This window comes from Myxine glutinosa, chromosome 6, assembly GCF_964187855.1.
Source record: "Myxine glutinosa chromosome 6, kmMyxGlut1.1, whole genome shotgun sequence".
Classification (NCBI taxonomy): Eukaryota; Metazoa; Chordata; class Myxini; order Myxiniformes; family Myxinidae; genus Myxine; species Myxine glutinosa.
In genome coordinates, this window is record NC_136266.1 from 6,161,259 (window position 1) to 6,186,775 (window position 25,517).

At 49.4% G+C, this 25,517-nt stretch overlaps 1 protein-coding gene across 3 annotated transcripts in view; it reads right to left on the bottom strand.

Annotated features, from left to right (window-relative positions):
* Window positions 1–25,517, bottom strand: part of LOC137429568 (mitogen-activated protein kinase kinase kinase 13) — a 138,841-nt gene that overhangs the window by 30,332 nt on the left and 82,992 nt on the right. For all 3 annotated transcript variants that reach the window (XR_013623760.1, XM_068119576.2, XM_068119577.2), the window contains exons 4-8: window positions 4,331–4,522; window positions 3,707–3,865; window positions 2,545–2,703; window positions 920–1,028; window positions 399–508 (exon numbers count right to left, since the gene is read on the bottom strand). Coding sequence is in view for 2 of the 3 variants with exons in the window: in XM_068119576.2 (XP_067975677.2) it covers window positions 399–508; window positions 920–1,028; window positions 2,545–2,703; window positions 3,707–3,865; window positions 4,331–4,522 (729 nt within the window). In the remaining variant the exon portion in view is untranslated. The remainder of the gene's footprint in view (window positions 1–398; window positions 509–919; window positions 1,029–2,544; window positions 2,704–3,706; window positions 3,866–4,330; window positions 4,523–25,517) is intronic.

A 25,517-nucleotide genomic window follows, 5' to 3' on the forward strand; every position in this document is an offset into this window, starting at 1 on the left:
ACTGACCTTTAACCTTTTGACAAAATTATTATTTTGTCTCCTACATATTACCATAATACAGCTTTGGTGAAAATTTGATGACAAAACAGGCTTTGATGACAAAAAAAATTGATGACAGAACTCAAAAGGTAAATTGAAATTTCAGGTCAATCGGATGAAAATTGACGATCATCTGATGCTGATCTTTAACCTTTGGAGAAAATTATTATTGTCTTCTACATATACCATAGCTTTGGTGAAAATTAGATGACAATAGGCTAAACGGTAAAAAAAAAGTTACGGCCCGGACAGACAGATAGACGGACACATAAGTGATTGAAAACCCTGTCTCTGCTACGTGGGGGACGGGCTAATAATGTAATTGCTAACATATCCAAGAGGTTTAGTGAAACACTAACCTGAGTTCTTCCCTTCGCCTGTGAATGAGTTCTTCGTCCAGCCGCTGAATGCAAGTTCCCTCGCTCTTGATCTTCTCAAAGTGGCTCTTCACCTCTTCCCTCCACTCGGTCTGCTCAAGGCGGACATGAATGAAGCCTCAAAATGGCCGATCATCAGTATTAGCACAGGTTCGACATCGGGTGAACCGGTTACACACAGATCGAAGGAGCCTATTTTGTCAGTTCCTCAAGCTGTATTAATCACATCAAAGGAAGATTATAAACCTATTTGGGAAGATGGTGTTTATCATGAAGGCTTGTGTTGTTCTGCATCAGCAGACAGGTAAAACAACAGATGGATTCGACAGGACGTTGATCGAGGTATGCTCACTGCTGTGGAAAGCAAGGAGAAGCTAACGTTTCGGATGTTAATCGTTCATTAATAACGCCTGAAACAGCAGCTTCTGCTTGCTTCCCGTGGCGGTGAACATGCCTCTGTTCTATCGATTCAATCTAGCAACTTAAACCACTCAGATCCCCACCTGGGATTTGAAATAGGTCTCCTGTGCCGCAGAGAGAACGTCTGCGGCGGCGATATCGAGATGAAGCAGAACCTGGCGGAAGGATGGACGGTTTCTGGGCTTACTCATCCTGCACAAAGTAAACATAAAATTCAGTAAGACACCATAATAAAAATCACTGCGAAGATGCTTCTCATTATCTCTTGCTCCCTTAAAAATTGTCATTCAACTCGCGTTCATGATCCATCCTATCCTTTCACCAATTCGAAGGAACACAATTAAACAACAAAGTCGACAAACTCACCGTGGTTCTCAGCAAGCAATGCGTTACATCAGAGGCTAGAGCGGCACTCGGTAGAGCGCATACCTCCACCAGGCTGAACAGTTTACGTTTTTATCCACTGATGGGTCGGATCTGGATTCGGACCTGAACCAAAATCTAATCGGCTTGTTCTTATCATCTAACCAACACATCCACCGAGTTTTGTCATCATCCATCCATAACCTTTTGAGATATGATGCTACATATGGTTTTTGACCACATCTCTCAATAGTGAAGAATCATTTAAATTGAAAAATTCTCGTATCTGGATCCGGATCGTCACCAAAATCGAATTGATTCGTCCTTTTCACACCCAACCTGTCCACCAAGGTTTGACCGAATCCGCCCATAACCTCGAGATATCCTGCCCACAAATAGACAGACAGGGGTGAACACAATGTCCGTCCACCTTCGGTGGCATTGATAAATATAACGTCTTCAGCATTAATCTGATGGTCCCATCTAACAATACGCCCACAAACATTAAAGATCCCTTCGTGCCTTTTGAAAAGAGTAGGCCGTTGTGTGCTAGCAATGTGGAAAAATTGCAAATACTATATGTCCTCCAGTCTTTGGTATTGTCTCTGTTGGTCACAATCTGCCATTTCAATCAGGATGCGATGAGTGGCGCCAACTGCAACTTTATTTGAAGAGTCGTGTCCCGACATGCAATAAATCCCTTCCGGAGAGGTCATCACTCATCGCCGTGTATGATGGGGAACCAACTCACATTCTTGGGGTGGATAACAACACAGTATTGTCCTTAATTTTCCAAGGACAAAGGTCAGGTACCTTTGCTCAAAAGAGGTCATAAAGGACCGGTAAATTTTCAATCACATTGTTCTATCGTTCTTCCGTGCACGGCCATGTGGTTTTATCTGACAGTGACTCAGGCTCACCGATGAGATGGTCATATATTACTAGCAAGACAAGAACAGTGGTAGATATTGTACTTTTACATGATTTACTTGGACATTAAAACCCAATGAACAAATCAACAGTGTTGGGATTTAAACCTGGAAACCCAAAATCACAAGTTAAGTGCTCAGGTGTGAACAAACATTATTTTAAAGCAAAATATCAATTTGCATTTCTCAAAATATTCCTTCTTTTTTTACTCAGTCATTATGTGACCTTTCCACTTCATTTGAATAGATTAATGTGATGAAAGGCAATCGGTGCAATTCCATTGGGACTACCAAGACCTGTGACAAACCCATCAGACAAAAGATCTGCAAATTATTTGAAGACAGCATATTCAGCCACTCTAAGAATGCTGGGTAAACTGTGCAGCCACATGAGGTTCAAGAGTGTTGAGACGTACCAACACTGGCGCAGTAGCAGTTTAAACCCATCTGGACAGGTAGATGGGACTGGCAGGTGCAAGCTGTTACTTCCAACACCCCAGATAATGGCAGAGGAGTCCACGTCCTTGTAAGGAACCTCGCCAGTGAGTAGCTCCCATAGAACCACACCAAAGGACCTGAGAGCGAGCCAAGCGGTTGCATCACAATTACCACCATGCCCATGGTTACACAGGAGGAAAGTTAGTAATGAAATAGAAACAAAAATATAAATCGAAAGGGTACGAGAGAGGTAGTGTAAAACAAACTAGAATGGCAATCTTCGACGTTAAGACGTCGACCAATATGCCTCCGCCCATATTATTACATCATTATACATACTCGTACCATATCATATACATACTCGTACCTCCGCCCATATATTAAAAAAAAAAACAAACAAACAAAAAAAAACATTATACATACTCGTACCAAGTTTGATTTAAATCACTTCAGCTGTTCTCAAGTATCACAGTTTTACCTGACCCATGACCTCTGACCTTTGGTGCTGAAATCCAATCAGTTAATCTTCGCATCATAATATATACTTGTACCAAGTTTGGTCAAAATCCCATCATAAGTTAGCTCAGTAAGAGAATTTGTATCTAACAGGACCTATGACTGATTGATCCCAAAATCTAATCAGTTCATCTTTGCATCATAATATATACTTGTACCAAGTTTGGTCAAAATCCCATCATAAGTTAGCTCAGTAAGAGAATTTGTATCTAACAGGACCTATGACTGATTGACCCCAAAATCTAATCAGTTCATCTTTGCATCATAATATATACTTGTACCAAGTTTGGTCAAAATCCCATCACTGGTTTACAAGTTAGCTCGGCAAAACATTTTTTACACAACGGGTCCTCTGACCTTTGACCTTGTGACCCAAAAATCGAATCAGTTCATCTTTCCATCTTTATACATACTTGTACCAAGTTTGCCTTAGATCCATTCGACTGTTCTTAAGTTATCGCGGTAACGAAAACCTATCACGGTCGGATGGACGGACAACCCAAAAATATAATGCCTCCGGCAACTTCGTCGATGGAGGCAAAAAAAAGAATGCAGATGAGTATGGTTTAAAATATTTAAATAAGAATACAGAAATAGCGATTTACAAAACATTTCATTTTGTACCAAATATCCACTTTCTCAGACACTGGCTCATTGCGAATGACCTCTGGAGCCATCCAGGCCACTGTCCCTGCGAAGGACATCTTGGTGCTCTTGTCATTGAGTTCCTTGGAAGTTCCGAAGTCTGAGATTTTCACCATGTCCTGTTCTGTTACCAGCACACTGTGACACGGACACGTCTCACATCAACAAACCGGACGATGTAACACGAAGTTTGAGAAGTCAGAATATTAGGAAGAGGGTGGGAGGAGACAGCAATAAGTGCATGGGAAGAAAGGAAAATGGAAGAGGGTGAGAGTCACACATTCCACCTTTTTGAGGATGTAATAAATAGATTGTTCTAAATTGTACTAAACCACAAAACATCTTGTAAAGATATTGAGAAGTGGTTTTCTCATCTCAGGTAACCAATGGAAACAATTGTTGTCAATTCTCCTCCCCCCCCCCCCCCATCCCCCACCCTACCTAAATTTCCCCCTCCCTTTCACCCACAGCAGATATATTGCATAGTCAAGAACTTCAAGGGTGAAGCTTTCTCGACAAGTTGTCTTCCGCCGCTGCTCCAAAGCACTGAAGCCCACAGCAATCATCATAAAACAGAATATTCCATCATAAACCCAAACTCACTTGGGAGACTTGAGGTCTCGATGGATGATCTTGTGCAGGTGCAAGTAATGCATGCCACTGGCGATCCCCGTGGTCCACTCGACAAGAAGCCTCGGTGTTATAGGCCTTCCAACTCTAAGGACCTCAAACAGTTGTCCCTGTGCGCAGTACTCCATGATGATGCAATAGCACGGAGCCTGCGTGCAGACCCCTCTGCCAGACATCGCACACACATCATGTGGATCAAATAACATACAGTTCACTTTATGACCCTTTCTTCTCGTTTTAGCGTTCACGTGACCTGTGATTATAGCTTGTAAGTCAGTAGTGTTAGAATGTTGGTTCTGGTATATCGCTTAACATTGAAATCCAAATATTTGGAATTGTTCGATTCTGCACCTCGGAATTTTATTCTCCCATACCTCCCCCTCCCCCCCCCCTCCCCCACCCCCACCATCTCCTTCCTCCCACCTCACACCCCACTCCAGCATCTCCCACCCCCAAAATCTTGGCATATTCACACCATCATATTTTTTCCCTCTCCATTGATTAATTGTAAAGATGCATATTCATCATATTGTTTGGTCTTTAAAATCATATAGAGAGTCATGGAATATCTGGTTATGTTATATTTTAGGGAATAACTTGATTTTCTTATGACACTCATCACCATCGAGTATATTGATAAATAGTATGTTAGAACTTAGTTATTGGTTTAAATATCGTTGTTGAGTAGAGATGAAATGAAAAACCTCGCTCAATGTTTTGGCCTGAGCGCCTCTCCTGAGCCACATAGCATTTTGAGATTGTAGTAAATTATTTTTCCATCGATTTCTTGGCATCCATTAAATCATTTTAAATCCCTCAGTCTCTATGCTTTATTTATGCTCATCTTGGTTATCTATTCGATAAGACTTTTTAGACATTTACCATGTCCGTTGTTTTCCATTTAAATACCAAGGCTGTGGTATCTTCGACTTCTCAAGACAAAACTGGAGGGGAAAAAAATCCATCGACATCTCAAGACAAACCTACGTTTTTATGCCTCGTTGACGAAGTCGCCAGCGGCATTATGTTTTCAGGTTTTCCGTCCGGCTGTCCGTCTTTAACTTGAGAACGGCTGAAGTGATCTAATTCAAACTTGGTACATGTATGTATAATGATGTAAGTATGATCTCATTAGACTTTGAGGTCAAAGTCAAATTCTGTAATAGGTCTATAACTTGAGAACAGCTGAAGGGATCTAATTCAAACTTGGTACAGGTATGCATAACGATGAAAATATTAACCGATTCGATTTTGGGGTTCCAAGGTCAAAGGCCAGAGGTCATGTCAGGTAAAAATGTGATAACTTGTGAACAGCTGAAGGGATTTAAATTAAAACTTGGTACAGGTATGTATAATGATGCAAATGTTAACTGATTAGAATTTGGAGTCAAGAGGTCAAAGGCCAAAGTCTGTAATAGGTCTATAACTAGAGAATGGCTGAAGTGATCCAATTCAAACTTGCTACAGGTATGTATAACGATGTGAAGGTTAACCGATTTGAAATTGGAATCAAGAGGTCAATCAATCAATTCAATCAATTCAGGAAATGAATATAGAAGGAAGTAGAGGACGGGGAAGACCGAGAAAGACTTGGCTAAAGATGGTGGAAGAAGAAATGCGGGCAAGGGGGTTAACAAGGAGAGATGCAGAATATAGGGCAAAATGGAGAAGATTGTCATGGGGACCGCAAGGTTAACCCCCGCTCTAGCAGGGACAATGGCCTTAAAATGCATGTTGTTGTTGTATGTTCGAGGAGAGGTATATGATGGTGTGAATATGATAAGACTGGAAAGGGGGAAGAATATTGTCGTGTGCCTCCCCTGTAGTGAACACGGCAGGGTGACGGATGGCCAACCGAGCTTTAACTCTGAGGAGTATACTCAACTATGGAGGTAGTGACACACGTGGGGCGCGGGGAGGAGGGGGGAGTGGGGGGGGGGGATGAGGGGCATTGGATGGCAGTGAGAGCTTACCTGTATGGCCGGATGCAGCACAGGGGTTATTCGATCCCCACAACAAATAAACGTACAAAACCGGCAAAGCCACAATACAACAATTAAAATGCAACAAATAAGGGTTTAATATAAATAAATGCCAGGATAACAGAAATGAATGCACAGTAAACTAAAATTCCTATATTGAGGATCCTCCACTCAGACACAATTACACACAAGGGGATGATAAAATAAACGTAAAAATGTAGTGCGCTCTGCTACTCCGCGCCGATGTCCTTGACCGTCCGGGGCTGCAACAGATCCCCCGTCCCTGCGTTGGCGCGAAGTTGCGTTCACCGCCAGCTGCAGACGTGAAGCGAACAGGCCCGAGCTCCTCCCTCGTCCTTCTCGCTCGGCTGCACAGAACTCCAACCGTCCCGAACCGCTCTTGGTCTCTTTTCCCACCAGCACACCCGATCCAGGAAATGCAACTGACACGAGGGGAGAGAGAGGGAGAGAGGGGGAGAGGGGGAGAGAGGGAGAGAGGGAGAGAGGGAGAGAGGGAGAGAGGGAGAGAGGGAGAGAGAGAGAGAAAGAGAGAGAGACAGAGACAGAGACAGAGAGAGAGAGAGAGAGAGAGAGAGAGAGACAGAGAGAGAGAGAGACAGAGAGAGAGAGAGAGAGAGAGAGAGAGAGAGAGAGAGAGAGAGAGAGAGAGTAAAATGCATCTTCCTGCGACCAAGTCAGGGACGGAGAGAGCAAAAAGTGCGTCCGCCGCAATCAAACCCAGCGCAAGCGAGAGCGAAAATGACGGGACGCCTCCTTTTTGTCCCTGGCGCGTTCTTTTTACCCAATTATGTTACCCCAACGTTCTTTACCCAATCGTTCTTCAGGGCGTGGCCCAACGGCCACACCCGGTGCCCATCGAGCAGATTCGAGCTGGGTGGTGTTGTCGTAATGTCCGGATCCGGTCAGCGATCATGTGGTTTATTGTGGTATTGATCGCATAGCTGGTGTTGTAAGTGTTATAAAAACAAAGGGGAAACTACAGAGGCAACCACATACAGGGAATCTACCCTTATACCCTAATTAATTAGCATAGCTCCACCCCTCGCATGGAGACAAATACACTACTCACAATGAGTTAAGGATATTGTGGGAGTGAGTTTTTTTTTTTATAGGGGTTAGGGTTAGGGTATTGAAATCAAGAATGTTGTGTTTTTTCACACTCATTAATAACCATAGAATTAGGACCAACAACTTTTTTCAACATAATTTATACACAAAATCAACCACACCGAAGAACCTGCCAATATCCCTAACTTATTGTGAGTAGTGTATATACTTACGCGACATCCGGCCCAACTTAGTTACAGGAAGGTTTCCACACGGCATACGGAGCACACTGACCACCTTTAGAGGCCATATAAATATCTAGGCCACTACCCTATATATATATATATATTGTTGTGGATGTGAGAATGTTGTTTTTTTTATTGTTGTGTTATGAATTGTTGTAAAATATCACCCCTCCTTCCTCCGTTTGTTGTTGTATAAAGGTCAAAGGGCGTTCCCGTAGTTAGTCCATAAAACATACATGCAGGACACCATATATCTTTGTTGACAGTTATTTCCTTATTATGTGTATTAGGGTAAGGCCTTGTCTTCCATTAACGTAATACTCCATTGCACTGAATTACATAAGATAGATCCCCTTTCAATTCCCTCAAAGCCTCCATTACCAACATTAGACAGCCTTCTTTCACCTGAAAAACATCGCTCGTCTCCGCTCATCCCTCTCCTCCGTGGCTGCAGAAACCCTCATCCACGCCTTCATCACTTCCCGTCTGGACTACTGCAATAGCCTCCTTTATGGTTCACCCTCAACAATCACCAATAAACTCCAATACATTCAGAACTCCGCTGCCCGTCTACTCACCCATTCCCGGACCCGTGACCACATCACCCCCGTCCTTTACAAGCTTCACTGGCTCCCCATCTCCCAGAGAATCCAGTACAAAATCCTCCTCTTGACCTACAAAGCCCTCCATAACCTGGCCCCATCCTACCTGGCTGACCTCCTCTCCAGACACACTCCCACCCGCAACCTCCGCTCTGCTGGTACCAACCTCCTGACCCCCCCCCCCCCATCCGGACCAAATTCAGATCCTGGGGGGACAGGGCCTTCTCCATCACTGCTCCCACCCTCTGGAACTCACTACCTCACACCATCAGAGACTCCTCCTCACTCACCACATTCAAAACATCACTAAAGACCCACCTGTTCAGCACTGCAACCAACATTCAACCCACAGCATTTGACCCCTGACTATCACTTCTCCTTCTCCCTCCTTTTGCTTTAAATATTTCCCTATTGATTCTTGTCTTTTTGCAATTGTTGTTTTCATGTTTTGTTATGCATTATGTTTTGCACTCTGTCAAAGCGCCTTTGGGCTTCATGAAAAGCGCTATACAAAATAAATGAATTATTATTATTATTACCAACTGCATTCCCCTTTTTGCATCCTTTACCGATTGAATTGGGCGGTTTGCTGCAATTGCCGCCATTGAACATGTGCTCGGGTCGGGGAAGAAAGGCGTGTCTCCACCTCGTCATAGAGGGGAGGAGTGAACCAGCCCTGGCCGACCAACCCAGAACGAGGGGTTTGGCTGGGGAAGGCGGAGAGAGAACGCTTGGGGGAGGTTCGAAGAGGATGAAGGGTGGGGCTGATATAACCCGCAGAAGATGCCCCCACCTCAGACGAGTCCTGGCAAAGCACGCGACGTCCCCACAGCGGCACGAGCAGACGATTGAGGCAGCAGATGAGTGAGGGAGCACAGATTGAGAAGTTCTGTGAAGGGAGGCGCATGAGCAAGGAACACCAGTGGGGAGGATTGTTCATTCTGTTTGGCGCGAACGTCCTGCGGGGAATGAGAATCGGCACGCCCTGCTCGCGATACCAACCAGCACTCTGAGAACAACCAGTGCGTGCACGCGAACATCGACGTGCCGCGGTCTTCGGATCTCCCTGTCGCCCGTTCTGTGAACCAGAGTGCGAGGAGTCGGAGCTGTCACCTCCAGCCCTGCCGTTTGCACGAACCTAAACCTCCTCATCCCTCCAACGATTCCATCCTTCTTGTGTACGTGAGTTTGTTTTGTTTGTTCTGTCCCTGGGTTAATTAAGACTGCTATAGGTAAGCTAGGAATTTGCACTGTGTCCTTCTGGTCCGTCCCTCTTTCTATTTTATTTTATTATCTTTCCTCCTCCTTGGTTTCTTTGATTGTGTAAATAGTAATAAATTATATTTGTATTTCCACCCTTTTGCTTTGGTGTTCTTCTTCTTCACATCCTTCGCTTTTGTCTTTTCCCCATTGAAAAGCTGTGGCGTGATTTTGGCCAACGTTGCAGGAATCGGGTTAGTCGGAGTAACTGTTCGGGCGCGGCGGCCATCCGCTCGGCCAATCAACATCCTAGCCGCGTCCGTAACAATATATATATATATATAAATATATATATTGCTACGGTTTTGAGATTAGCACATATTGATCATTAAAGGTTAAAGGGTTGCCCCCCATAGTTAGTTCCACGAGCAACACGTAGGCCACTTGTAGTATTAGTTATGTCATAGTATGTGTAAGTATAGGCCATTTCCCTGAGTAATATCTGCGTTGTGTAAAGACATGAGTTTAGGTCCCGGTCATTTTGCGTCCACCCTCCAATTCCACCTCTATGGGCGTAATTGATCCCGCGCCCCATTTGGCTGCCCGCTCACATTCAAAATGGCCCCTCGCTACGACCCTCCACGATCACATTTTATTTTCACCACTTCAAATCGACCGAATTTCACCAAATAAGATACCACACTCGATGCACTGATGTCCTTTTTACGGCGCTCAGCTTATTACGCTTTGGCTGCCCGCAGCATTTGCTGCCCTTCGCTCGCTCACTAGTCGAGTAACACGAGGTAGGCCTGAGAAGGAGGAGTGCGGGGTCGGGGTGCGGGCGGCGTCAAGGCGGAGCGTCAGAGGCGATGACGGTAAGAGCCACCAGCCAACCAGGGCTCGAACGGCATGGCATGAGTGGGCGTGCAGAGGCGCGTCTGGTGAGTTCTAGAAGCTTCGCGGGGCGTGCCTATATACGTCACTGCACAAAGCCCATGAACAGGACTTATCAGGAGGACTTGAAGGACTTGTTGGGAGAGGACTTATCAGGAGGACTTGTTGGGAGAGGACTTATGAAGGGGACTTGTTGGGAGAGGACTTGGTCAGAGGACTTGAGGGGGCGAGCGCATTGTGAGCACTTGGGAGAATTTACGAGCCGGACTTTGAAGGAGAACTTGACTCGCATCACTCACTTTGAGGCATTGAACTGTAACTCACCATTGTATAACGTACGTGCCAGAGGAGAGGAAGAAGAGGCGTTGAGTACACGGCTGCAGCCAGACGCGCCGGTGGCGAATAGCGCCTACTTCAGCCACGCGAGTAAACGCGGTAATAGCCTGCCAGTGATTAACTGCCAGAGCCCACACCCTACCGTTCGCCCCGTAATAACCCTTGTGCGTCCAAACGACACGCAAAGAGCTCCTGCCTTCTCTTCTTACCATCTGCACGGGACGAGCCAGAGACCGGAGGGAGCTGCACGGGAGCCATCCCTGGACGCGGACCATCATCCTGCAGCTGCAAGCCCCGTGTGAGTGTGTGTGTGTGTGTGTGTGTGTGTGTGTGTGTGTGTGTGATGGGCCCGTTTGTCCTGGGTATTAAGTTAAGACTGTATAAGGCTGGACTGTGTCCCCTTTTTCTGGAATCATTGTAAATAGTGTAAATAAATCTGTTCTTCCTTTTTTCCAATTCGACCGCTTTTGTGATTTATCCATTGACTAAGTGTGGAACGAATAAGATCGCTAGAACCGGGTTCACCATATAAACGGCACGGATCGCGTGTATGCACCGCTCGGCGTCTCAACATGCGTGGTTCATGCGGGGCTTATTTCCTCGTTTCAGGGCAGCGCGAGTAATTAGGTAATAGTGATTCTAGTCCTAATACCCTATTTCGCGCTGTCCGGGAAGGACATCATAGGTCCCGGGTCCCGCCAGGCCAGTCAAAGACAAGGGGACTAATCCCCCCTTGGAAAGGGGAGAAGGCCGGCGGCGAGATCCGCAACATTTGGTGTCAGGAGTGGGATTGGGACCCGAAGTGCGCTTAACGCACTCGAAAATTACGAGCGACCGAAATTTAGTTATTAACATCTAAATTAAATTCGTGCCATGGATAGCCAAAGTGGTCGGATGCCGGTGGGGGTAAATGATGAGGTAGAGGGAGAATACTTAATAACCCAGGACCCCTGGGAAGAATTGGGAGAAATGGAGGAGGACATTAATGAGGGTACAGCAGTAGAGGTAGCAGGGGAAGAAAATGGCGGCGCCTCGCACATGGCGACGAGGGCCGCGCCCGCTGCGCAAATGGGGGTTGTAGACATGCAAGCCTTCATGGCGCAATTCATGGCAGAGATGAAAAAAATGATGGGCGCCCAACAGAATGAAATAAATAAAGTACATGGTAAGATGGATGCCCAAAGTGACAAATCCACCCGGGAAATAAATAAATTGGAAAACAAAATGGACACCCAAAGTGACAAATCCACCCAGGAAATAAAAGGGTTGGAAAACAAAATGGGGGGCCAATTGAAGGAAATGGGGGACAAATCCGCCCGGGAAATAAAACAGATGGGGGATCAATTAGAAGAGGTAAAAAACGGGCTGGAAAGCAAAATGGACACCCGAGGGGAGTTAATAAAAAAGATGGAGGAGGACATAAGGCGCAGGTCGAGCGGGAAGGTCACAAAGGGACGCGACGGGGTAGCGCGATGTGAGGAACGCGTGGAGAGCCGGGTAGAGCAGAGTGTAGTTAAGTTGACCGGGATAGAAATCGCGACTCAGGGTGTGGAAAAGCCGACGGCCGCCAAATTGGAAAATTTTATTTTATGTGCACCGGCGGTCGTTGAGGTAGAAATAATTGAAATAAAAGAAATAGTTGAAATTGGGGTTGAAGAGACGGCAGAGTTAGTACATGTATCACGGGAGATTGAGATGGAATGTACTCAGTCTGGATTCACATCGTGATGTCGTGCTGCCTAACCCCAATGAAGGTTTGCAGGTGCTTGCGGAGAAGAGAATCCCGAAGGTGAGTAGGAGTGTGTATGGCGCAAAAATGTTTGGCGCGAAAAGATTTTTGGGGCGCTTGGGATCGTGACGTAACCCGGGCGCTCGTGGAAGGTCCGTGGTGCGATGAGTGAGGGCGAATGGCGCGCGTGTGAGGAAAAAGTGTGCGGCGGAGCGCGAGTGTGTAACGGGAGAGTGTGTTACTGAGAGTGAGAGCGAATGCACAACGGAGTGTATGTGTGAAGAGTGCGACACAGAGTGTGCGACCGAGGATGGCAGCTGCCGAAGAGGCCGAAGAGGGTGTGCGAGAATGCACACCAGAGCGCGTGATTGGGTGTGCAACGAGAGTGCACACCCATGGGTAAGTGTGCGCTGAGTGGGTGTGTACCCGGAGAGTGCACACCCGTGGTTGTTACTGAGGATGTAACAAAAGAGTGTGCGTGAGGGTGTGCAATGGCCGAGTGTGTAACGGAGTGTGCGAGTGGTATGAGAGTGCCAGGATGTGCATGAGGGTGTGTGATGATGGAGTGTGCGAACGGCGTGAGTACGCCTGAGTGGTGTGCACCGGAGTGTGCGGGGAACGAGTGTGCACCGGAGTGTGCGGGGAACGAGTGTGCACCAGAGTGTGCGGGAAACGAGTGCACACCAGACCATGTGCGGAGAGAGAGTGCAGTAATAGAATGCGGGGAATGTATGAGAGGCGCTGGAGCGCCACGTTGTGCGAGTAAGGAGTGGGTCGCGTGTGGGTGTGAGAATGCGACTCGAGCATCGACGCAGACCAGGGCAGCATTTAGGACGACGGCTGGCCGACGCGAGCTCTCGGGGCGTGGTGTGCTTTGTGTGCTGCGGGGATCGGCGGGGATCATTGCTGCGGCGGCGTGCACGATTCGTGCCGGGCCCCGCCCTGTATGGTCGGTGCCACGCCTTGGCGGGAAAGGCGAGCGGCACGGTTCGAGGGGAGGAAGGAGAGGTAGGAGCTTCGCCCCCTGGCGTGCGCTATGCTCCGACCGTGGGAGGCTGGGCCATCGTGCCGGGGACCGAAAGGCTACGCGCAGGGATGGCGCCAGGAACCTAGGCCCAAGTATGCCTCCTCCCCTGAATCGAAAATGCTGGACGGCCCCAACCAACAGTAGACCAACCACCCGCATGCTTTGCTCGGCTTTGCGAAGCCGAGCTGTGATGACGAAAATGTATTGCCGCACGGAGAGGCTCGAGTGGAGTGGACAGTTAGCCATAGTGTTGGCGAATGGTAGCTTTACCATTCATGGGGGCACATGAGCTCTAGATTATGAGGTGGCAGTGAAAACTAGCCGAGGGCGGGCTAGGATATTGATAGGGATTTAGAGATGACAGTAGGAGACGTGAGATTTAAGTAGTGACTTTTGTACAGGTAGAGGGGACGTAGAGAGATTAGTTGGATGATAATGACGAGGGAGTGCTTAGTGTAAGGGAAGACGGGAAAGCACGCGTATTAGAGGGAAGTAGTTAGTTAGATGATGCTGTGTGTATGTAGTAGTGTATAAGTGGTGTATTGAGGACAAATGGATTGTGTTGGAGTGTATGGAAAGAGGAATGAGAGCACAAGAAGTGTGTAAGAGAGCTTGGTGTGAGAATATTTGGTGTGGAATGAGTGGTGTGGAGTGCATGGTGCGAAGGAGTGAATGGGGGAAGATGGACCCCTTCACGGATACCCGGGGAGGGTAGTTTAAAGTTAGGTAGAGGGTTTAGGTAAATTGTTTGGATATTGACACCTGTGGTGCAGGTAGTGGCAAAGAAGTGCTTGGATGGGTGCATGAGTAGTCAGTGACATGGTTGGGCATGTGGTTCAATTTGTAGTTATGGTGATTGACCATAATTGTCCCAATTGGTGTCCGGAGTAACCAATTCCCTTGGGGTTTCAATTGCATGCAGTTCGAATCCCTTGGGGGTTATGCTCGGAACGATACCAGTTGGGAGTTATGGTCATTGAACATGACATTATGTCACCAACTCCCTCGGAGTTTCAGTTGCATGCGGCTCAAATTCCTTGGGGGTTGTGGTAGTTGCGTACCATTTGTAGTTACGGCACTCCGCCACTGGTAGTCTGTCGGCCAGGTGAGGCCGCAGGTAGGCTCTGGGAGCCAGTCAGAGTAGTGTTCAGTGGGGCCCGAGGATCCAGGAGAAGGACCCGGGTTGCCCAATACCAAGGTGGGCATCAGGGGGTAAAGTGCCAGGAGGGGCCTTCCCCGATTTAGGGTAGTCGCAAGGAGCAAGGTAAGCTCCGGTGGCGACTTCAGTGGTGGAGGTGCGCAGGTAGGTAGACCTGCTAGTGGAGCCACACGACCCAGCCCGGAAATTGTGCAAAGGCACAGTAGTGAAAAATTGGGGAGTGAGACCCAAATTGGATGGCACCACAGGGTGGACAATGGGAATTCGTGTTCTTAGAACCACATAGTTTAAAGAGACCAATTGGCAGGGTACGACCCCAGGTAGGTTAAAAGTAAATGTCAGTGGTGTAGTTCGGATGAGAAATCCCTTCGCACCATCCACAGCCAGTCACCAAGGAGGACAAAGCTCCACGCCGAGGCTCTGTAAGCCGTTTGAGTAGTAAAGACGCATCATGACGTAATGTGACATTGTTCCTTCCTTCCTGGGAGGGATTGGGAGACGAATTTGGAATAGAGGGGGATATGGGAGACAAGACGAAGAGACGGATTGTAAATACAAGGAGGGCTAGGGTAGTGTAAGCCGACGGTGGGGGGTACGGACGGATAGGGACGAGCCTGCTCTGCTCGCTCTTCCGCGCCCCTCACATTGCATTACCTTGTTTTGATGTGTGCCATTGCGTCCTTTCCGTTTTGCTTGTTGTGCCTTGTCTCTCCCCCCCACCCCGGGACCATTTTGGAGGTGGAACTGTGCAGCACCATCGACCTGTGCAGCATCCCTGCTGCACCTTGCTATATCTGTGCAGCCAAACGGCACAGCACTTTGCTGCCATACCCTTTTGCTGTAATTTTCCTGCACCTTTGTTACATCTGTGCAGTACTTTGCTGCCACAAACACCCTTTGCTGCACTTTATACACTTATGGACCACAAGCTTTGTGGCCTTGCACCTCTGCTGTGCAGCACTTTGCTGCAAAATCATCTTACACCTTCGGACCACTTGTTTTGAGTGGCATTAATGCCACGCAGTTGGACCACATGGGAGTGGCCCTGCCTGGCAAAGGAAAGAAGAAATAAAATAAAAGCATTTTTTGTGCATTTTTACTATGGTGTGCTAGGGACGAGAAGATGTGTAAGTTTAGGTAGCCCTGAAGATTAAAAATGGCCTGTATGCCGGTCCGGGGGCTAGCCGGTTTGATATATGCACACAGAAGAAGCAAGAAGCAAGATGCAAGCAGCAAGTGTCATGATTTAAGAGTGTGTTTTGTGTTTTTGCTGTGCTTTCTCTCCCCTCCAATCTTCTCTTCCAAAAAGGACACGTCCTGGGTCATAGAATTGTAAATAAGGTTAAGTTTCTGTGCTTGTAAATATAAAAATGCTGCCCACCGGCTATATGTTTAGTTTGACAAATTCCGGATTTACTCGGTTAGTTGTGGGCGCGAATCTGATATGTAGCTACTCAACGCAATAGGAGGGACATATCTAATGTTTTAAAACTGTCGCATACACGGGTCAGAGTAAATGTTAGGAGGAACCACACCTATATGTCACATGTAAAAGTAAAAGTTAATTTTGCATGTCATTCTCGAACCGGTCGTTTCATTTGTTGGTTTCGACTCGGGGACGAGTCTAATGAGGGAGGGGTGTAGTGTTGTAGTTTTGTGTTTTTACAATAAAGGTTAATTTCCCCTCATAGTTTAGTTACACTACAACACGTAGCCTCGTTTAAGCTCAGTTATTTCATAGTAAATGTAAGTGTAGACCTTTCCTATGTTTAGTTTTGCGTTGAGTAGGACAATGAGAGTTAGGTCCTTTACGATGCTTATGATGCCTCGATGCTTTGGGTTTTGGCGCAAAATACCATGAGGCTGGCCTGAACAAGTCGATCAAGGCCGAAGGAAGGTGGGGCAGGAGGAGTGGGAGTGACCGGTAAGCACGAGCCGCCAATCAGGGCTCGAGGGGAGTGACTTACCACTGCGGCAAAAGGCGGAGTTTGGAACATTCGATGCGGCTAGGGCGGGGCCAATATAACCCTGTGCCCGGAGCCCCCACCTCAGTTATGAGAGTCGGTTCGGAGCGCCAAGTTATGAGAAGGGAGGCAGATGAGTTACAAGTTATGAGCTCGGGTGAAACGCGCATGAGTTACAAGTTGAGTTCTCAGTTGAGCTGGAGTCAGATCCCTGAGGAGTTGGAGGGCAAGTTGCGCTGAGTTCAGTTACGAGAGTGAAAGCGCGCAGTTGTATTAATCGCGCTGTGAAAGACAGCCGTGCCGGGCCACAGACGCGAGTATATTTTCCTGCCTGCCCGCCTGCCTCCGTCGGGATACGTGCGGTGACCGCCAGAGGGCCACGCCGGGTGAGCTGTTCCTGGACGACCAAAGCCGGCGCGTTCAGCGCATGAACAATTCTTCCTTCATCCCCCTGTGAGTGTGAGTGGCCCATTGTCTGGGACGATAAGTAAGACTGCTTAAGACTGCCCTGTGTCTCTTCTTCTTCTTCTACCAGTGTACATTGTAAATAATAATAATTAAACCTGTTATTCCTTTGATTCGACTGTTTCGTCCCTTCCATCATTGACTTAGCGTGGTACGAATTATATTGCTCTGATCGGGTTCCAATAGCAAGGTAACAGCACGGACCACGTGGTACACCATCCGCTCGGGTGTACTCAATTACGCGTGGTTCGTGCGAGACTCGATCCCCGCTTCCGCGGCGGCGTGGGTACTTAGGTACGTGCGAAAATTGTCCCGAGACCCTTTTCCACGTCTGCCCGGGAGTGGCGACTCAAGTCTCGCGGTTCGAAGACCCAAGGAGAACAACGGGCTTAATCCCAACCTTGGTAAGGGAACGGGCTTCACGCAAAACCGTAACAATATATATATATATATATATATATATATATATATATATATATATATATATATATATATATATATATATATATTGTTACAGACGCGGCTTTAGATGTTATATTGACCGAGCGGTGGTGTATTTAACCGCGTCCGAACAGTTACTCCCCGATTAGAACCCGATTCCACCTGACGTTGACCAGATCGCCCCACAGATATTCAATCGGGAAATCTCTAAAGCGACCGAAAGTGAATGAAAAAGAAGAAGAAGAAGAAGAATACGGAGGAAGAACAGATTTTATTATACACACACAAGCAATGGATGGAAGAAGCAGTAACACAGCGAATCGTTAACTTACACTATTCATTCTTACTTAACCCCAAGACAATGAGTAGGACAGGACGTTCACACTTACACAGGGGATATTGCAGGCAGGTAGGGCTTGAGATGGATTGCTTGAGAGGGAGGCAAGGTCGTGAGGCCGCAGTTCGCAATTCCTCGCGGTTTTGGCGGGAAACCCTCCGTCGTGTATCCGCTGCGGTAGACGTCACGCGCTGGTTCGGCACACCTGCTCCTCTTCTTGGGGGTGGAGCCGTCTCCCTCCTTTCAGCGCGTCTCTCCAAAGCTGGTTTCCTTGCCGAGTACCTCTCCTCTTTGGCTTGGAGCGTTTCGCATCTCACCGCCTCTTGGTGCAGTCTCTTTGCTCATCTCCCAAGGCCTCTCTCCAGTCATCTCGTAAAGCAGTCCCTTACAGTCGCTTTTATCACCTCGGGCGAAATCAAGCCGCCGGCTCCGAGGGCACGCCTACCGGGTCGCTCACCGCGGTGCTGATTGGCTGTTTAGGGCTGGTTCACTCCTTCCCTCTTATGACGAGGTGGAGACACGCCTTTCTTCCCCGACTCTACCTCGTGGCCAATGGTGGTTTGAAGAAAACCGCCCAAAATGCAGAAGGCCATTGGAAGGGAGGTTTTGGGGAAATTGGAAGGGCCTACGCTTATTTTGTTTGATACAATGCAAAGTCAATCTAGTGGGAAACACATATTTAGCCTACATGGAATAAGGAAATACACTATTTAAAAGATATATCGTGACCTGCGTGTAAGTTTCATGGAATTAACTAGGAGGCCGACTGCGACCATTATTTACATTAACAGGGTGTTACCGTACCTTTTGTAACGTTCACATTGTAACGTTTTCACATTCGTTACACTTCCTCCAAAACCGTTACACTTCTCAAATTCGTTACACACTTCTCAAAATCGTTACACTGCACCCTCCTTTCTTCAGGCCCGTGCTCGGGCCTATTAAACTTTAACTTAGTGTGACACGTAGGTGTAATTCCCTCTACAATTAACCTGACCCTGAGTGTGACAATTTTAAAACACAAATAAGTATGTCCCCCTATTGCATTGCACCCTGTCTAACAGACTCAAGCCCACAGCTAACCGAATTACGGAATTATTCTCAAACTATACATTTACGGTGGGGAGCATTATTTACAATGACGTGATTTCTTATTTACAACGCAACCCAGGACCTGTGTTTTTTTCTTTTTTCTTTTTAGGGAACAAGAGAAAGAAATTCCTGTTGGGAGGGAGGAGACAGCACGCATTGCATCGATGCACCAGTACCAGTACCACCAAAGCACCCAAAAGCACCAAACACCACAAAGCACCACAAAGCACCCAAAAGCACCATCCGGTGCGCAGTCACCATGGTTCATAATAAACACAACAAAACAACTGGTGGTGGTCTTCTCTTTCTCTGCTGGGCCGATGTTCTTCCCGACGTCTTCTGGCTTCATGCGGCCTAGTTGGAAATAATAAAAAGCACAACTTGTGTCCATTTTTATTTAGGGCCTCAGGGGCCAACTAAGGGTGGTCCACCTGTTTGGCATAGGTGCCACCTTACCGAGGTCCGCAAGCAAGATTCCCTGGCCACTATGGCCGGTCTCCAACAGAGGTGCCCTGCCCCAGAACCTGGGGTCCATCAAGTGGTACTTGGCCGCAGAACAGTGGTCCATACAGTGGTACATCAACGCAATGCATGCTGGTTCTGGGAATCTCGGGCGCACAATGGCCACCTCACGCACGCTCCCATCGGCACCCAATGGCGCACAGGTCATGTGGGAGACAAAAGAAAGACAATTGAGCGAGGGGTAAGGTCACAAGGGTACACGTCAATAAGGCAATGCAAGGTGAAATGCGTACGGAGGGCGAAGTGAGAAAGCTCGTCCCTACCGTACGTCACCCCCCTGTCACCTACCCTACCCTTACCCCATATGTACAAAAATCTACCCATTTACAAATTCGTCACTACTGTCACGTCTTCCCCATATTTCCCCTATGCCAAATTCGTCTCCACAATCCCTTTACTTCAAAATTTGCCATCACCAATTCATCATCAATCCTCATAAGGAGGGAGAGATGGAATTACGCACAATGTCACACCCACGTCATGATGCGTCTCACAATCCAAACATTTGCATCATAAAAAATAATCAAAACATGGCATGGTGTGGAGTACCTGTCACCTCAGGTGAGTGGATGCAGATGGTGCGAGGAGATCCTTCATCCTAACTATCCTCTAAATGACTTTAACACACTTTACACTACCCGGGGTCTTTCCCTGCCAATCCATTGGCCAACTTACACTATGGGTTCTAATAACCAATTCCCATTGACCAAACTGTGGTGCTTCTCAATTTGGGGTCTCACTCCCCCGATTCATCTCCCGGTGCTCTCGCACAATTTCTGGGCTGCGACGTCTAGCTCTCCCAACAGGTCTACCCACCTGCACACCTCCACCACTGTAGTTGCCACCCGAGCTTACCTAGCTCCTCACCCTAACCTAACTAACTGGGGACAGCCCCTCTCCTGGCTCTGTCACCCCATGGTGCCCTCTGGCACTGGGCTACCCGGGTCCGTCCTCCGGATCCTCGGGCCCCATCCACAACAACTACTACCGGCTCCCAGAGCCCACCTGCGGCCTCACCTGGCCGACATCCTCACAGTGGTGGAGCGCCCAAACCACTACACACACTAACAGGCTACACGCCCAGCCATTTCCACAACACTAATGCACCCATCCAAATACCATTCTGTCACCCGCACCACAGATGCCAATATCCAACCACAATTTACCTATACCCTCTACCTAACACTTACACTACCCGCCCCGGGTATCCGTGATGGGGGTCCACTCTTCCCCCATTCACACCTTCGCACCATCCACTCCACTCCACAATTTCCACCATTCTCACTCCACGACCATCCATTCCAATACTCCAGATATTCCACACTACCATTTATTCCACACAGCCACATACACCTGTTGTTGCACACCTGTGCCCTCACACCTGGTGCCACCTGCACCCTCCTTTCTTCCTGGACCATTTGGTCAACACAACACGCAATCACCACTACTCCCTCATACACTGCTCCACACACCTGTTCAGTTGCACACCTGTGCAATCACACCTGTTCCATTCTCACCTGTTCAATCCTCACACACACGGCATCATCTCAGCTAACTACTCCCCTCTGAAACTTGCGCTTCCCAGTCGTCCCTTTAAACGATTGCGCTCCCACGTCATTATAATCCACACTAATCTACCTGCGTCCCCACTACAGGTATCAGTCACTAACTAAACTTAACGTTACCTAATGTCATCTTCGCTAGGGCCCTATCAATATCCTAACCCACCCGGGCTAGTTTTCACTGCCATACACCCCATAGACTATTGCGCATTTGCCCCACTTCTGTGAGGGATGACAGCGTTGCCATCCCACCACAGCGGGGCATCTCACTACCATCCCCCCCCAGTCCTCTGACGCTACGAGCCCCCGTCGCAAGAGGTACTGGGCCCTGCCTCGGCATCTAGAGCCGAGGCGATCCATGAGGGCGCCTGCTCGCCGGCATAAGGTCTTATCCGGTCGGCATGGACGATCCGAGGGGGGGTCCGTGGCCCCATTTTGATCTTAATGACCACGTCACAGATTTGCGACAGGACGACTCCCGGGCCTTGCCAGGGGGAGGTGAGTTTTGGGCACCTTCCCTTCCGCCTCCGGGGATTAAAGAACCAAATCTTCATCCCCGGAGCGTATTGACTCCCCTGGCTCCGGTCGTCGTACCTGCGCTTCATCTTGGCCCCCGCCAGATGGAGCTGGCGGCGGGCGAAGGCATGGACCCGCTCCATGCCTTCCTCCAGGTGACGTGCGTAACCCTCCCTCGGCGGTGTGTCCGTGGTGTCTGGCACGGGACCGCATAGCAAGTCGGCGGGAGCCCGTAACTCCCGCCCATACATAAGCAACGCTGGACTGCATGCGGTGGCCCCGTGCTGGCTAGTTCGGTAGGCCATCAACAGGTACGGGAGATGTTCGTCCCAGTCATCCTGACGGGTGGTGGTGAACAATGCCAGTTGTTGGATCAATGTTCGATTGAACCTTTCCACCATCCCGTCAGATTGTGGCCGCAAGGGCGTGGTCCTGGTTTTTCGAATTGACAGGAGTCTGCACACATCTTTTAGTAATTGGCTCTCAAAATTTCGACCCTGATCGGTGTGCAGCTCCTGTGGAATCCCGTGCCGACATACAAATCCTTCTACGAAGGCCTGTGCTACCACCCCTGCTTCTTGGTTGGGGAGGGCATAGGCCTCCGGCCACTTGGTGAAATAGTCCATTACAACGAGGATATACTTATTACCTTGGCGGGTGCGGGGCAGCGGTCCTAGAATATCCATAGCCACCCGCTCAAGGGGGGCCCCCACCTGATGTAATTGAAGGGGGGCCCTCATCCTCCGTGCTGGTCCCTTTTTGGCAGAACAGGCGTCGCATCTCCGACACCAGTCCTGTATGTCGCGCCCCATATTCACCCAATAGAACCTCCGGCGGACCCGAGATATTGTCTTTGTCCTGCCCAAATGGCCGCCGGAGCGGGTACCATGCACCTGTTGCAATATGACGTTCTTGAATTTGTCAGGGACTATCACCAGCCAGGAAGTTCTATCAGAGGGAACCTCCACCCATTTGCGATACAAGATGTTGCCTTTCAATTCCAGGGTCTGCCACTGAGCCCAATACGCCTTTGTTTGCGCCCCGAGGGGGGTGACCTCTTCCCCCTTTGGTCTTTGCCCCAATTTGACCCATTGGAACACCGGCCCCAGAACAGGATCCTCCTGCTGGGCCGTGCTCCAAGCCAACTCTCCAAATTCCTCGTCCGCGGTTAGTGGCAAAATTGGCCCTCTCACCCGGGTTGCCCGGACGACGAGAATCGGGGCGGAATCGCCCAATTGCTCCCTCTCCTCGTGTCTCGCACAAAATTTACAGTTTTCCCCCAGACAAGGACGCCGAGAGAGTGCGTCCGCATTACCATGGGCCTTCCCGGCCCTATGGGCCACATCAAAATCGTACTGCTGCAACTTTTCCAACCACCTTGCAATTTGGCCCTCCGGTTCCTTGAACCGAAGGAGCCATTGCAAGGAGGAATGGTCAGTTCTAACCAAAAATTTCCGCCCGTACAGGTACGGGTGGAAATGGTTCATGGCAGCCAGCATGGCCAATAACTCTTTGCGAGTGACGCAATAATTTCGCTCGGGCCTACTTAAGGCCCGACTATAGTAACCAATCACTCTCTCCACGCCCTCCTGTGTCTGAGACAAAACTGCGCCCAATCCTTCCTGGCTCGCATCCGTGTCCAGGGTAAATGTCCCGTCACTAGTGGGGTAAGCTAGAAGGGGTGCGGATGTTAGACACCCCTTCAATTTTTGGAAGGCCTCGTGGCACTCCCGTGTCCAATTAAATCGCGTCCCCTTCTCCGTAAGCCGGTGGAGGGGACGGGCCAACTCTGCAAATTTCGCCACAAAGCGCCGGTAGTAGGAGCAGAGTCCCAAAAATCCCCGCACCTCCTTGATGGTACGTGGTGCGGGCCACTCCTCTACCGCTTTAATTTTGTCTGGGTCCGTTTTTACCCCCTCGCGGCCGATCACGTGACCTAGATAGGCCACCTCTCTTGCAAACAAAGTGCACTTACTCGGGTTCAGCTTCAACCCTGCCTGTCTGAGGCACCCGAACACCTGGTCCAAATTAGCTACTGCCTGGGGGAACGTTTTGGCATGTACTAGGACGTCATCCAGGTACACCAGGCATGATTGCCATGGCATGCCGCCTAGTACATGCTCCATCAATCTTTCAAAGGTGGCGGGGGCGTTACACAAACCAAACGGCATCACAGTAAACTGATACAGTCCCTTACCTGTGGAAAATGCCGTTTTCTCCTTCCCTGCCCGATCCATCTCCACCTGCCAATACCCACTCTTGAGGTCCAAAGTCAAGAACCAATTTGAGCCCGCAACGGCATCGAGGGTGTCATCAATTCTTGGCAGGGGATATGAGTCCTTGAGTGTCACGTTGTTTAGCTGGCGATAGTCCACGCAGAACCGCGTGGTCCCATCCTTCTTTTTGACCAGCACAACAGGTGACATCCAAGGACTTCCCGAGGGCTCGATCACACCTGCGTCGAGCATTTTTTCAACCTGCTCGTCAGCTTCCGCCCTCTTGCCCCAAGGGAGCCGTCGGGCGGCCTGACGAATAGGCCGGGCCTCACCGGTGTGGATCTGATGTTTCACCAGGCCCGTACGTCCAATATCCTCGGTGGACAAGGAGAAGAGGTCCAAATGGGACCCAACCAGTTTGTGTAAGGCCTCCCTCTGGGTACCTCCCAACTCTACACTACTACGATTTACCATCTCGCAAATGGGATCGGGCCAATTCCTAGAACTTATTGAAGGCTCCCCCTGGGGCCGGCTCGGCTGGACGTTCTCGCCCCTCACTGACGCGACTTCTCTAACTGGGGTGCAGCCAGCTACCTTCGTGCCCCTTACTATAGTGCGTGGTTCTGTGCTACTATTAATTACTCGGACGGCCACCACCGGCCCGTCCATTTTTACAAGGGTACGGCCCACGATTAAACCCGGTATGGATAGCGCTGCCACCAGTTCGACCAGGCCGCAGGATTCCTGCCATGTCGGGCGAGCTGACCATCGGGCCGGCACGATGGCCTCGGCCCCGGGAGGGATGGTCACGGCCTCAGGAGCCTCCAGCTCCACCCTCTCGGCCGTGCTCACCCCCTCCAATGGTAGCTCTTCCACTCCCCATCGCAGGATCCCCCGACTCAAGTCGATTTTACAACCGCTGGCAGTCAACAAATCCAACCCTATTAAGCACGGGTCGCACACCTCCGCCACCCAAACCTCTATCTCTTCCTTTACCGATCCCAACTTGAGGGTCACAAAACCACGCCCTATGATCGGAGCCGTTGCCCCGGTAGCCAACTGCAAACTATGATTTTCCAGACGCTGGATTTTACCCCAGCCGTCTGCACTCGAATTAAGGACCACGGGGCTGATGATCGTGGCGCTGGCTCCCGTGTCCACCACGGCGTCCACCCCCACGGCGGCAATTTTGCACCGAATTGTCAAACTACCCGTCCCAATTCGGCCACAATGAATGACCTGTCGCGTCAACGAGGGCTTCTCCCCATCCCCTACTGCCGAACACCGCCCTGCATGCCCGGCACGTTCTAGTTTCCCGGGTCCTGGCGGGGGGGTGTCTGAGGTCGGCTAGGCCGATCTATACGGGGCGGAGTTGAGGGCATCGGTCGGCGGGAAACGTCCCGGCGCGGAGCTCGACACTCCCATGCACGGTGACCCATCCGAGCACAATTATAGCACCTCACCTGGTAAGGTGCTTGCCTCCGGTATTCCAAATTTCCCCCCCTGTATGTCCGAATTGGGGTACTCTGTCGGGGACTACCGGGTGCCACCGCTGGGGCCGCCTGCCATGGTCCAGGTCCCGCCAGGCGCTGATCCACTAACCTCCGGACCATGCTTTCCAGGTCAGGGCCCCCGTCGGGGGCGGGCCCCCTTGGGGGGCCGCCCCACATCACGGGCCCCATCTGACGCACCGCCACTGCGTGGCGCTCGCCTCCCCGGGCCAGGGGCCTCGCTGCTTCCCAACGGGCTGCAGCGTCGGCCGCCTGACTCATGGTTTGCGGGCGCCACATGGCGAGCTGTTGC